We start from the raw sequence: 15,188 nt of genomic DNA, 5'->3' as shown, positions 1-15,188 counted from the left end.
GCACAGTGTATCCATGCTCTGCCTTGCCTACATAATACAAAGTCCCTCGTCTAGGAGGAAAATGTAAACTGAGGGTTTCACCCAATATTCAGTCATTCATTCACTCATCCCCCTCAAAATCGTAGGAAACAGTGACATTACAAGAGTGGTGGTAAACACACACACGTGCACATATTTGTATATTATAAAATGTGTGCGTGTGTTTACACATTCATGTGTGTTCATATCAATCTGATTATGATCACCCACCCACAATAATATTGGAAAATTGTATATAAGAATGTAAAATTCAAAATACTTATCTTGCCCTTCTAGTTGATTACCTTAACATATATAAAATGTATTTTTCATTTATGTACTTTAGTTCTTATGTCCTAGTTCTATCTCTTGATAAAAATATCTAAATGAATGTAGTCAAACATTTGACTTTAACAGGATTAGTCTTTCATGTTTAACAATGGGCAAATTTGGAAAACATTTACCAACTTATTATGTGTGCTTCATGGTACCTGTTCTAGTTTATTCTAGGTTGACTTCTGTGTTAATAATTCCACATTTTACCTTTTTTGAGGTGCTGTAGATTTAGTATCTTAGATTTCAACCCAGAATTTGCACAATACTTGTAAAAACAACCTCCACCTTGACAATATAAGGTCACTGAATACTAACCTATTTACCTTCTTACAACTAATTTCTTTTAGTTGCTGATATGTATTAAAAAGTATTTTTTATGCATAGCTCATGAGTGCACCGCTCACTCAAATTTCACAAACTGAACACACTTGTGTATAGATCCTAGATTAAAAAAGAAAACACTGATAACCTTATGGATGTTTCCTCATGCCCTCCCAGTTACTATCCCCAAGAGTAACCACTATTGTGACATCTAACTGCATACATCAATTTCACCTCTTTGTAATTCAAATGAACAGAATCCTACAGCATGAACTCTTTTGTATTTGGCTTTTAAAATTCCTTGTTTGGGGGCACCTGAGTGGCTCAGTTGGTTGTGTCCAACTCATGATTTCAGCTTAGGTCATGATCTCATGGGTTGTGGAATTGAGCCCCATGTCAGGCTCCATGCTCAGTGGGGAGTATGCTTAGGAGTCTCCCTCCCTCTCTCTCTGTCCCTCTCCCCACTCGCATGAGTGACCGCTCTCTCAAGTAAATAAATCTTTTTAAAAAAATAAAATTCCATGTTTGTTAATTTATCTGTTTGGGTTTTTTTCATGCTATTGGTGACAGAATTCCATTGTGTGAACATCAATTTTTTTTTAATCAATCAACCAATTTAATCATTCTTCTGTCCATGCATGTGAGTGGGTTTCATTTTGGGGCTATCATGAATAGATAGCACTGGTATGTAAATTCTACAATGTGGCTTGGTGATACATGTATAAATTTCTTTTGGGTACATATTTGATAGAGGAACTTTTGGGTCACAGGTTTACATCTACTCAGCTTTTGGAGATAACAGCCAGTTTTCAAGAAGTTTGTACAAATTTCATACCCACCAAAAGTGTATGACACGCCTGGTTTATACACAACTTTATCCATGCCTAGTATTTTCTGTCATTTTCATTTTAGTCTTGTGGTTGGTGTGTGATGTTAACCCAGGCAGTGAGAGGCAGGCCTGAAACAAACAGCTTGACTAGTTTGTTTTTATTCTCCTTCCGGCAGGATAACTGAGGAGTTATCAAGGCTGACAGAAACTGGGTGAATGAAAAGCATTATACCTACATTTCTCTTACCAGTGAACAGCCAAAGGCTGTTGGAAACAAGGAAATGTGCCTGTGAGGGTGGTGTCAGAATGCCCAGAACCCTCCTTTCCCCAACAGACACAGTGATTCAACAACAAAAAACAGATGCATTCCTTTTGTTTGAAAGCCATAAACTAGTTGAGAGGTTCCTGCATCCTGGGTGAGCGTCAAACCAGTCACACTGAGGCTGGTAGGAAAATCTGAGACACTCTTGCCATAATCCCTACCCCTGGCACAGCTCCCAGCGTCCCTGAGGGAAGAAAGAGCTGTATCACACAACCAAAGTTCCAACTTTTCCAAGGGCTGCCCAAGGGATTGGTTTGTCTTCTGTCTCAGAGGGCTGATGGAACCTGGTATACTCTAGATGCCTGGAGGCCAAGGGAATAAAGAGAGGTTTAAACAAGCATATAAGCAGGCAACGTAACTCCTCTTCCAGCTCAACGCAGTGTGAACAGAAGAAAAAGTTTAGATTCCACATTCTCCCTGGGCAGAGAAGAGTGGACTGTATGTCCAAAGTCCCAACTTCTCTGGGGGATGCCTGAAAGACTGGCTTCTGTCTCACCTCTCTCAGACTGACAGGACTCAGCATATTTTAGATGTCTGGGGCCACTACAACAAAGATAGTAGTTCGGACTACTGTGTGAAGATTTGAGAGGCTCCCAAAATCTACAAGCCCAGTCCATGAAGACTGGTACAGGTGGCTGTTTTTTCCCTAATGCACAGATACCAACACAGAGTCAAGGAAAATGATGAAACAGGGAAACATATCTCAAACAAAGGAAGGAGATAAATCTCCAGAAACCAACCCTAATAAAATGTAAATATATGATTTACCTGACAAAGAGTTCAAAATAACCATCACAGGTTACTCAATCAAGTCAGGAGAACAGTGCATGAACAAAGAGAATTTCAACAAAGAGAAAATACAAGTATCAAACAGAAATCTTGGAGCTGAAGAATCAGAACAAAGGAACTGAAAAATTTACTACAGATATTGAACAACAGTCTAGAGCAGAAGAAAGGATGCACATAGGCTGAAAGTGAAGGAATGGAAAAAGATATTCCATACAAATGGAAACCAAAGAGAGTAAGAGCAGCTATACTTACATCAGATAAGACAGATTTTCAGTCATTATCAGTCATAAGAGACAAAAAACGTCAACATATAGTGATAAAGGGGTCAATTCATCAAGAGGCTACAACAAATATACATACATATAACCCAGTATTAGAGTACCCCAGTATTTAAAGCAAATACTGACAGACCTGAAGGGAAAAATGGACAATAATACAATGACAGTAAGGAACTTCAATACCCCATTTTCAACACTAATGCATCATCCAGCAGAAAATCAGCAAGGAAAGAGCAGACATGAAGAACACTATAGACCAAATGGACCTAACAGACATATATAGAACATTCCATCCAACAGCCCTAGAATAAAATCTTTTCAAGCGTACATGGAGCATTTTATAAGGCATATCATATGTTGGGCTATAAAGCACATCTTAACAAATTTAAGAAGACTGAAATCATATCATGTATTTTTTCTGAAACATAATGGCATGAAACTAGAAATCAGTAAAAGGAGGAAAACTGGGAAATTCACAGAAATGTGAAAACTAACACACTCCTGAACAATCAACAAGTCAAAAAAAAATCAAAAGGGGAAATCAGAAAGTATACTGAGACAAATGAAAATGGAAACACAACATACCAAAAGTTATAGGATGCAGCAAAAGCAGTTCTAAGAGGAAGATTATAGTAATAAATACCTACATTAAGAAAAAATATCTCATATAAGCAATGTAACATTATGCCTCAAGAAACTAAAAAAAAAAAAAAAAAGAACAAACTAAGACTTAACAGAAGGGAGGAAATAATAAGGAGTAGACCAGAACTAAATGTAATAGAGACAAGAAATACAATAGAAAAAAAAAAATCTGAAACTAAGGGTTTTTTTTTTCTTTAAGAAAATGACAAATTGTTAGCTAGACAAACCAAAAAAAAAAGGGGGGGGGGGACTCAAAAAAATTGTAAACGAAAGAGGAAACATTACAACTGATTCCACAGAAATACAAAGGATCATAAGAAATCACTATGAAAAATAATATGCTAACAAACCAGATAATCTAGAAGAAATAAATTCCTAGATACATACAAGCCTACCAAGACTGGATAATGAAGAAACAGAAAATCTGAACAGACCAATAACGAATAAAGAGACTGAATAAGCAATCAAAAACCCAACAAAAAAAAGCCCAGGTCCAGATCGTTTCACCCGTGAATTCTACCAAACATTTAAAGAATTAACACCAGTTCTTCTAAAACTCCTCCAAAAAACTGAAGAGGGGGGAACACTCCCAAACTCATTTCACAAGGTCAGCATGACCCTGATACCAAAGCCAGAGAAGGACACTATAAGGAAACAAAACTACAGGTCAATATACCTGATGAATACTGATGCAAAAATCCTCAACAAATTATTAGCAAACCCAATTCAAAAGCACATAAAAAGTTCCATACACCATAATCAAGTAAGATTTATCCTTGGGATGTAAGGATGGTTCAACATAAGCAAATCAACAAATGTCATAGACCACATTAACAGAATGAAGGATAAAAATTATGATCATGTCAGTAACTGTAGAAAGCACTTAACAAACTTCAAAATCCTTTCATGATAAAAACTCTCAACAAACTGAGTATAGAAGGAATGCACCTCAACAAAATAAAGGCTATATATGAAAAGCCCACAGCCAATTATCACATACTCAAGAGTTAAAGTAAAGCTTTTCCTCTGAGATTAAGAACAATGGTGCCCACTCTCATCACTTCTATTCAACACAGTACTAGAAGTCCTAAACAGAGGAAATCTGTAAGAAAAAAAGGCATCCAAATTGGAAAGGAAAAAGTAAAATTATGTTTGCAGATGATAAAATCTTCTATGTAGAAAAGCCTAAAAATTCCAGAATAAAACTGTTAGAATAAATGAATTCACCAAACTAGCAAAATAAAAAGTCAACAGAAAAATCAGTTGCATTTTTATATGCTAGCAATGAACAATCTGAAAAGGAAATTATAAAAACAATTTCATTTACAATAGCATCAAAAAGAATAAGGAATTAACCAAAGGTAAAAGACTTCTACAATGAAAACTACTAAACATTTCTCAAAGAATTAAACATATAAAATAAATGGAAATGCATCCCATGTTCATGGATGGGAAGACTATTGCTAAAATGTCACTACTACCCAAAGCAATCTACAGATTTAATGCAATCCCTATCAAAACCCCAATGATGTCTTTTGCAGAAATAGAAAAACCCATCCTAATCTTCATATGGAATCTTAAGGGACCCTCAATAACCAAAACAATCTTGAAAAAGAACAAAGCTACTGTACTGAACTCACTTTCCTGATTTCAAAACAAAGCTCCTGTAATCAAAGTAGTGTGGTACTTGCCTTTATGGTCAAATGATTTTTAAGAGTGCCAAGGCTATTCAAGAAATGGTACTAGGATAACTGAATACCCACAGGCCAAAAAAATGAAGTTGGATTCCTACCTAACACCATATACAAAAATTAACTCAAAATGCATCAAAGACCTAAAACTCTTAGAATAAAACATTGGTCAAAACCTTCATGACATTAGATTTGGCAATGATTTCTCAGATATGATACCAAAGGTACAAGTAAAACAGAATCCTACAATAATACTTGGCCTTTTGTGTCTGGCTACTTTCATGAGATGTTTCCAAAATCCATCCATGTTGTAGCATGTATCAATACTTCACTTTTTCTAAATGATTTATTTTGAGAGAGCGTGAACAGGAGGAGGAACAGAGGGAAAGAATCTCAAGCAGGCTCCCTGCTGAGCGGGGAGCCCTACACAGGGCTCTATCTCATGACCCCAAGATCATGATCTGAATCAAAATCAAGAGTCAGACACTCAACTGACTGAGCCACCCAGGCACCCCAATCCTTCATTCATTTTCATGGCTAATACCCATTATATGGATACACTACATTTCATCAGTTGATGGACATTTGGGTGGTTTCCACATTTTGGCTATTGTGAAGAATGCTGTTATCAGTATTTGTGTATAAGTTCTTATGGGGACATAGGTTTTCAATTCTCTTGGGTATATACCTAGAAGTACAATAGGTGGGCAAAATGGTAACTCAGTGGAACTGCCACATTGCTTTCCAAAGTGATTGCACCATTTTCCATTCCCACTGGCAGTGTATGAGGATTCCAGTATCTCCACTTACTTACCAACATTATCTGCCAATGTACAGACATACAAATTATTTTTGTATATTTGTGTCCTGCAATCTTACTGAACTTGTTTACTGTTTTTTTTTTTTTAGTGGATTCCTTAGGATTTCCTATATACATGATCATGTCATCCGCAAATACAGTTCTACTTCTTCCTTTCCAATCTGCATGCCTTTTCTTTTATTTTTTTGCCTAATTACCCTGAACTACTACTACAATGCTGAAAAGAAGTGGCAGGAGTGGGTATTTTTGTCTCGCTTATCTTATATGGTAAGAACCCAATCTTTTACCATTATTATGTTATGTGTGGGTTTTTGTAGATACCTTTTACCAGGTTATGGAAATTCCTATTTCTAGTTTATTGAGTGTTTTTATCGTGAAAAGTGTGGATTTTGTTAAATGCTTTTTTTTTTTTAGCATCAATGGAGATGATCATGTTGTCTTTTATTGATAGGGCATATTACACTAATGCTGGCCTCAGAATGAGTTGGGAAGTGTTCTCTCCTCTTCTACTTCTGAAAAAGTTTGTGAAAAATTGGTATTAATCCTTTAAATGTTTTGGTAGAATTCACTGAAGCCATCTGGGCCCAGACTTCTGTGGACAGTCCTTTGATTACTAATTGAATACATTCCATATATTCCCAAGACACTATTTCTGGCTGTGATGTGTATTCCATGCAAGAGGGATAAAAACTCTTAAAGTCTAAGTGGGGGTTTTGCTACTATAGTAGCTCAGATCAGGTTTTGCCCCAAATAACTCATTAAAAAGCCTACCATGGATTTCTACATTTTGCATCATGGTTAAGAGATTAGGACTCCAATTTCCTATAGGGCCAGCCATGCCCTGCTTCTTCTCATCTAGCTTGTAGGGCCAGCTTCCGTCCTTGGCTGGGCCCTAAAAGGATCTTAAGCTACCAGAGGAAATTAAGGCATTTTTTTCTTCTGGGAGAGATTTGTTGAGTTCTGATCTGGTAAGTCCGTAAGAGCCCACATCAGACACCCAAAACACTCTGGGTCTGTGTCCTCATCTGGAAAACATAGCTGGACAGGGAAGAACTAAAGGGAGTGGCTTGAGTGGGGATTTCCTCGAGACAGGAGGGCTGATGACAGGGCATGTGTTGAGACTTCATGTTTTGATTAATCTGAAAAGAGAAGAGCAACAGGACCTTCCTTCCAGCTGCTTCTCTTGTAACTTCCTGTGGGTTTGAAAAGCAGAAGTGGCCTCAAAGCCACCTCCTCAATGTCTCTGCATACTCTCCTCAGCCCCAGACCCACCTTCCTTCCCTTGCCCCCAGGACCATCATCCCAGCCTCCTCCGCGGCACCCTGACCTCATCTGACCCTGGAAAGATCCCCTGCCCCCCCCCCCCCCCCGCCAAGTCTTACTCCATCTGGTCCCTCTGGGTCACATTCAATCCCTTCCCGGTATTTGGAGGCTCATCAAGATCTGGCCCCTACACACTTATCCATGCTCCCCTATGCCACTCCACCTCTTTCCCCACTCTCCGTACTGAATTACTTCTGTTTCCCAAGAAGCGAGGAGGGAAAGCTTTCCAGGAAGAGGTTCAAAGGCTGGAGATGCTGAAGTACATGTGGGTTTGCAGGAACCCTCCTTTCCCAGGTGAATCTCAGAAGCCTTGAATCCTGGTTGCCAAGATGACTGCATCCTTCCCTTTACTCCCCTATCCAAGTGTCACCAAGTCCCAATCTGTCTCCTTGGGAAGCTCTGTTTCCCTTTTTACCTACAACCTCCCCAACTGCATGGTACCTGCCTCCAGCTCAAAACTCCTCTCTTGCTTAGACCATATTCTCCCAGGTTTCCTGGCTTCAGGCCTCCCCCTTCAATTCTGATACTGTCAGTCCTTTACCAAAAACCCGTGTGGCTGCTCTGGCTTCCAGGATAAAGTTTAAATCTTCAGCTTGCTCCAAACGCTCGATATACTCTGTAATCGGCCTTGTCTCCTTATGCTGTTGATGCCTCCACCTGCCTGTAGCAGAGCAAAGATGGAGCCCAAAGTTTCTCTCTGGACCATGTGTGGCCGACTGTCACATTGGCATCCCCCAGTGAACCACACCTCTAGGTTTCCACATCTTGCGAGGTCACCTCCTGCACTGACTCTGGACTTGGCCACGTGACTTGTTTCAGCTTGTGATGCAAGCAGAGGTTTGAAAGCACTTGTAAACTGGGACTTGTTCTCTTGGAAACAGCTCTGGAACCATAAGCCATCAGATAAAGAGATCCAGCCACCCTGGGGAGGCCACAGTGAGAGATGGTGTACCAGGCCTCAGCTGAGGTGGTACTCCCAGACATGGGGGTGAAGAAGTTGTCTTGAACATTCCAGCCCCAGTAGATACCGTATGGAGCAGAGGAATCTTCCAACTGAGCTGAGCTCAGACTGCAGAATTATGAGGAATAATACATTTTCATTGTTTTAAATCACTAATTTTTGGGGGTGGGCTGTTATCCAGTAAAATATAAATGAAACACGATGGAGCATTCATTTGAATGTCCTTTTAGGAATTAGTGGTGGATTGCCAACTGAACTTTCATTCATCAGGCTGACCACACTGCCCCACCTCCCAAACTCATCAATTCTTCACTCAGTGAGTCCTTCAAGTATTTATATCCTAGGAAAGTACGGTACATTTGTGTTGGGTGTAGGGTGGGGGACCAAACTTAAACCACAGGTCCTTCTCTTATGAAACTAACATAAGCGAATAATGGGAGGAACAGGATCTCCTACCCCTCATCCCCCAGAACAGTTGGGCCTAACAATCAGTAAGGATTCAGTAACATGAGGGCTGAGCCAGGAATATCACTTTGCCACCCAGTGCCAATTTCCCCTCCACCCTGTTGAGCAAAATTTCACTCAGTATCACATCCTTTGTGAAACCTTACACGTACCACCATCCACTAAGTCTCCTGCTCCTCTCTCCGGGGCTCTTTGGCCCCTGCATCAGTTAGAATTCGGGTGACCTGCAAGTGATGAAACCCCAAATGAACAGTCACTCAAACAGTTTAACTCTCCCAGGTAACCAATATTGGTGTGGGCTTTCACAGCACCAGGGACCCAGGCTCCTCTTATCTTGTTCTGCCACCTTGCTGGGCCTATGCTCCTAAGATCACTTCCTGGCCCAAGACGGTTGCTCCCGCTCCAGCCATCTGGTCTACAGTCCAGATGCAGGAAGGAGGAAACGCAGGGGGCATATACCTCCTCCCTTAGGAACACTTCCTAGAGGCAGCACACACCACTTCTGTTCACATGTTATTGGCCAGAATTTAGTCATAGCACCACACTGAATGTCCAGAGACCTGGAAAAATGCCTTGAAGTCAGGCACACATGTGCCCTGCTACAAATCAGTGTCTCTATTAATTAGTGAAGAAATGGGAGCACAGATATTGAGGGAAATGGGTTCCCATCTTGCCAGTCCCCTTCCCATTCCCTGTTACAGCCCTGATTTTCCTGGGACTTCCTCAGGGACAGAGCCTGACCCACAGGGGGCTCTCCAGCAACTTACAGCTGACTCCAACTGACTGCTTCTCACATGCCATGCAGCACAGTTATCCACTTTACATGTATTAACTCATTTAGTCTCACGCTGCGATTTAGATTCTATCATTATTCTCATTTTAAAGGTACAAAACTGAGTTAGAGAAACTGGGTAACCTACTAAAGGTCACACAGCCATTAATTAAAAGAACTAGGCTCTGGACCCAGGCAGTCTGACTCCAAGGCACCTGCTCTGAACCACCACATACTTGACTAACGTCTGTGAAACTAGCTGCACCACCGGACTCTCCTAGCCAGAAACCTCATGGACTCTCTATCCTGGAGGCCAGCTGCACTCCTGGTGTGGCACCCCCCTCCATGCTATTGACTAAAACCAGAGCACCAGCTATTTCTAGACCTTTATTTCTCTGTGAAAAGGGAAAACAGGAATAAAATAAAAACAGCACAGTTGACACACAAAAAAAACCCACTGGGGGGGTGGGTATAAGGAAAGGAAGAAGGGAGAAAGGAGGTGGAGAAGTAGATGGGGTAGGGGGTCCCCATTACAGCAGCAGGAGCCAGTGACCTGGGACGCTCACATCTCTCCCCTGCGGGCAGAAGTGGCCCCTTCCTCCCAGGGTCACTGCCCTGTCCCACCTGGGCTCCCCCAAGCCTCTTGGGAGGTGGGCAGTGAGAAGTCAGATTCCCAGGCTGGGGAGAGGAAAAACCGTGCTGAGGGAAGGGGCCTGGGGTCAGACCATGCACAGGGAGTGACAGCCAAAGTCCCCCCACTGTCTCCCCAAGGAAGGGACCTGGGGGGGGGAGGGTGGACACCAGAGGCCGGCGTTGGCTCCTCTTCCAGCATCAGGCGAGAGACAGAACTGGGGGAACAGGAACAGGAGGGAGTCAGAACCACAGCTAGCCCTCTGCCCATAAGTGCTCCTGCATATCCCCCTCCCAGGAGCTGCTGTTCTCAGGCCTAGGCCCATCCTTGCAGACCACCCTCCCAATGGGGTCTCCGAGTTCACGCCTTACCAGTCAGAGCTTCCTGGGCAAAGTATTTGACATCCACATCCTGATCCTGGGTCAGCTTCTCTAGGATGGGCTTGACTTCGCTCTGCAGCGTGCTGGAAGGACAAAGGGAAGGCAAGGAAAGGGGTGAGCCAAGCTGGGCAGGAGGGCACAACGCAGGCAGAGGGCTCCTGGGCAAGGAGGGGTTCACACACACAGACGGCATGTGAGCCCAGAGATGAAATTACTTTGTAGGCTGGAAGTCTAACAAACTAGAACAGAGGTCTCAGTGATCCAGAATAGGCAAAGGGAGGTCAGACAGTCTGGGAAAGTGGGGCACAGAATAACAGGACCCACAGGTCTCTGAGGCTCAGCAAATGGATGTCTTTATTTAAAGTATTTACTGAGGCCTACTCTGCATTAGGTTGAGTAGAGTGGCAAATCCAACACCTGATTCTTGCCCATGGAGAGCTTGGGCTAGAAGGAAGACACAGACCAAACTGACCATAAGTAACAGAGAAGCGTCAAGTGCCAAAGAAGTACCTGGCCCAATGGGAGCCAAGGGGAGGTATCTACTCTCACGTAAGGGGCCCTAGGAAATCTACCTGCACTGAAAGTCAGGTGTTTGGGAGAAATGAAGGCATGTCCCCTTCAGTTAACAAACTGTTCCTCTGCCCCATACAACTACCATTCTTACTTCTACCATCTAGATCCGTTTTGCCTATTTTTGAACTTGATATAAATGGAATCACAGACTATGTTTTCTTGGGTCTGGCTTCTCACTGAACATGAGGTTGGTGAGAATCATCTGTGTTGTTAAGCAGAGCAAGAGTCTTCATCACTGAACAGTCTCCAATTGTAGGAACAAACCACAGTTTATCCACTGTACTGTGGACAGGCACTTGGGCTGTTTCCAGTTCATGGCTAATATGAAGAAAGCTACCACAAACATCCTTTTGCTAGAAATAAGCACTCACTTCTCTTGGATATATGCCCAGAAATGGACATGTTGTGCCAGCTCACAGTGAACACATTCTTAGCTTCGTTAGATTCTACCAGTTTTCAGTGACTGTACCCATTTACCACTTACAGCCCCATCTGCTGTGTATGAGAATTCCAGCCATTCTACCAACACCAAATGACCCTGAGTTTTTTTAAGGTTAGCCATTCTGGGGTGTCCTTTTCTCTTCTAAAGATTTTATTTATTTGACAGAGAGCGAGCGAGGGAGTGCACAAGTGGGGGATTGGGAAAGGGAGAAGCAGGCTCCCTGCTGAGGGGCTCGATCCCAAGACCCCAGCATCATGACCTGAGCAGAAGGCAGAGGCTTAACCGACTGAGCCACCCAGGCGCCCCCTGGGGTCTTTTCATTTACAATTTCCCAATGACTGATGATGCTGAGCACCTTGTCATGTACATATTGGCTACGAGGAGATCTTCTTTTGGAAGTACCTGTTCAAGTTGGGTTTTGCCTATCTCTTGCATTTGTCTAATTGACTAGTAGGAAAGTACTCTGGATGAATCAGTCCTTTGTCAGAAAAATGTATTACAAATACGTCCTCCCCCCATCAGTGGCTCACCATTTTACTCTCATAATGTTCTCCCTCAATGAAGTTCTTTTACTCAAGGTGAGCTCATCAGCCTTTTCCCATGGGGAGCTATTTAACAAATCTGAGCAATTTAAACAAATCTTTGCAAGTCTTAAAGATGTTGTCCTGTTTTCTTCCAGAATCTTTACTTATTTTTCTGATTCTGGTCTGTTAACTCTAATTTGCTTATGTACCCAAGTGGGAGGTTCCCCCCACCCCCACATGCATATCCAATTGACCCAGTCATGTATGAAAATACCTACATCTCCCTCCTGAACTGCAGTGGTACCTACTGCTATATACACATGGGTCTGTTTCTGTGCCCTTGACTCTGTTTCTTTGGGCTGTATCATTGTGCCAACACCTCACTTCTTAATTACTGTGGCGTCCTAAGTCTTGGTATCTGGTAGTTGAAGTCTTCCAACTTTTTTCTTTTTTAGGACCACCTTTGCTACTCCAGATCTTTTCATTTCCATGTTAACTTCAGAATCAACTTGTCAAATTTTCAGTAAAGGATTTGCTAAGACTGACTGAGATTATAATGAATCCATACATAAATTTGGGGAACCATCCCATGCATGAATATTAAGCAGATCTTTAATTTCTCAAAGCAGTGTTTCATAGTTTTCACTAAAGATGTGATACACCTCTCATTAAATTTATTCCCTGGTATTTGATGATTTTGGTGCAACAAATTGCATACATATGCAAAAATAATTTATATTTGTTAATTTCATTTTCTAACATGTTGCTACTAGTATATAGAACTGCCACCCCACTGTCCCCTCCCACTATGAGATAGGCCATGGGAATTCTCATTCCACATCTGAGGAAACTACGACCTTGGGAAGGTGAAGAGATAAGCCAAGTTTACACAGTAAGCGAAGACATACACTGGGTCTCAAACCCTAGGCTCCAACTTCAAAGGTCAAAGATTAGGATGCCTAGAACCAGTCCCACCAGCGTGTGAGGGAGGATCCAAGCCTCACCTGTTGTCCAGGATAGGCCCTATCTTCTGTAGGGACTTGGCCACATTGAAGCGGACGTTGGCGACAGGGTCCCCAGCCATACGCAGGACTGTCGGCAGCATGTGCTTGGTGGTGATGTCCTGCCCACAGACCTCAGACAGCACCTGGGGGCGGTGAGCAACAGAGGGGTGATTATACAAAGTTCATGGCTAACTCCCATTTCCCCCTTCCTCTGACCAGGCCACCTCAGGGATGAACAGGCCTGAGGGTGACACTGGGCAATATGGGGGATTCTGAGCCCAGGTTCGCCCACCCTGGGGTCAGCTGCTTCTCCTGAAACTAACATCTCCACTAATGCCAAATACCACTGTCTCCTTGTCCTGGAAACCCCCAGCCCAGACTGTCCTGGTCCCATTTCCCCATCCTCAGAATTCTCTTTATCTTCTGGGGATGGGCTTGATTCCTAACCCTTGGCATGCCTTCCTTTAGTGTGATGGTCTCCAAGGTGAGATGTGGGAAGAAATCATCAGAGAACACTCAGTTCTACCTATATGTTTTTAAATTCTATCTTTTAATTTTTAGTTATGTGTATGGTTTATTTAAATGAATAGAAAGGAACCCTTGCTGCATATTACATTAACTGCTCTAAACCCTTTGCACGTACGGCCAGATTAATCTTCACCACCTCATGAGTACTGTGATTACCAGCACGAGTGCTCTACTAGTAAGAAAACTAAAGCACCCGAGCAGTTAGGAAATGTCCCAAGGTCCGTGACCAATATATGGCAGAGCTAGAATTAAAGAGTAGGTCTGACTCCAGAGCCTGCACACAAAACCAATGATCATAAACAAGTATACGTATACACTTTGTGGAGGAGAGGGATGCTTGGAAAGGTTTGGCAGTCACTGCTCAGCAGGCCAAGCCTCCCTAGTCTTGGGGTTCCCACCATGCAGGTCCCCACCCCCTGGCCTGTAGTTCCTCGGGGACTCATCCCTGCCCCCCCAAACCTCACCATGTCCCCACTCCCAAGCCAGACGTCTTCCTTAGGACGCCCGCCATCCCTCCTCTCCCAGGTACTCCCAGTTCCCTGGGCACAGGCCAGCGGGCAGGTGGGGGCGCTCACATTGATGCAGAAGAGCGTAGTCATACGGTGCAGGTAGTTGGGGTCCCCAGACATGGCCAAGACCTTGGGGATGATAGTGGCATGGGCCCACTCCTTCCCAAATTTCTCCACCAACTTCTTCAGGTTGCTGGTGGCCGCCTCACGGATGGCATAGACTGCAGAAGGGCAGGGGTTCAGGAGGTGGAGGAGTGAGCAGGCAGGGAGTGACAGGCAGTCGCATACCTAGGTACTAAGCTGCAGGTGAACCGAACAGTTTGCTATGTGCTAAAGGTAGGATTATCTTCCCAATGGCTCTAAGACACAGGTTTCACTACTGGCCTTTTATAAACGGGCAAACTACAGCTCTAAGAAGTGATGTGCCCAAGCAAATCATTCAGTAATTAGTACTTGGAACAGTAACGATACAGACCATTGTTAACTTCAATTTTTACCCGTCAGTGAAAACAATGAGCAGTTCTCACAACAGCCCCGAAAGACTGAGAAGCCCCCTCTTTCACAAAGGCGTGTGCTTGAGCTTCCACAGCCAGGGGGCAGGATTCCAGCCCAGGTCATCTGCCCGGTGGCCCTCACACTCTCTCTCTCTACTGTACCAGGCCACCCCTACGTGATCTGCTCTATCCCCCTCCCATCTTGCATTTCTCTAGGATTCTAAAAAGCCAAGGAGTTGGTCCACATAAGCAGCTGGCCTGGGAGAGTGACTCCACACCCCTCCCGGTCCCAGCCAATGCCCATCTATCCTTCCTGGAGCACCAGCACCCTCCCCCATCCTACTGGAGAGACTCACCATGATCCACAAGCCAGGCCATGCACAAGGAGTTGAGCTTCTCATCAAAGAACTCCACCCCCTTCAGAAGAAAAAAAGGTTAAGGAAATCAAGGGAGACTGGGTAGTTTCCAGCGATACCCCAGGGAAACACCCCCACCCAAACACATCGGGTATTTCTCAGCTTCATCTGGGGGGCTCC

The 15,188-nt window shown here is 43.3% G+C and overlaps 1 protein-coding gene across 2 annotated transcripts in view; it reads right to left on the bottom strand.

The window, feature by feature from the left end:
• Positions 1-10,149: 10,149 nt before the first annotated feature.
• Positions 10,150-15,188, bottom strand: part of PPP2R1A (protein phosphatase 2 scaffold subunit Aalpha) — a 38,717-nt gene continuing 33,678 nt past the window's right edge. For both annotated transcript variants that reach the window (XM_034987157.1, XM_034987158.1), the window contains exons 11-15: positions 15,009-15,069; positions 14,225-14,379; positions 13,122-13,264; positions 10,570-10,661; positions 10,150-10,415 (exon numbers count right to left, since the gene is read on the bottom strand). In XM_034987157.1, coding sequence (XP_034843048.1) covers positions 10,399-10,415; positions 10,570-10,661; positions 13,122-13,264; positions 14,225-14,379; positions 15,009-15,069 — 468 coding nt within the window. In that variant the 3' untranslated portion in view covers positions 10,150-10,398. The remainder of the gene's footprint in view (positions 10,416-10,569; positions 10,662-13,121; positions 13,265-14,224; positions 14,380-15,008; positions 15,070-15,188) is intronic.

This window comes from Mirounga leonina, unplaced genomic scaffold (assembly GCF_011800145.1).
Source record: "Mirounga leonina isolate KUSES-001 unplaced genomic scaffold, KU_Mleo_1.0 Mir_376, whole genome shotgun sequence".
Taxonomy (NCBI): Eukaryota; Metazoa; Chordata; class Mammalia; order Carnivora; family Phocidae; genus Mirounga; species Mirounga leonina.
Note: the sequence above shows the minus strand (reverse complement) of the source record. Positions and strands in the feature narration are given on the sequence as shown.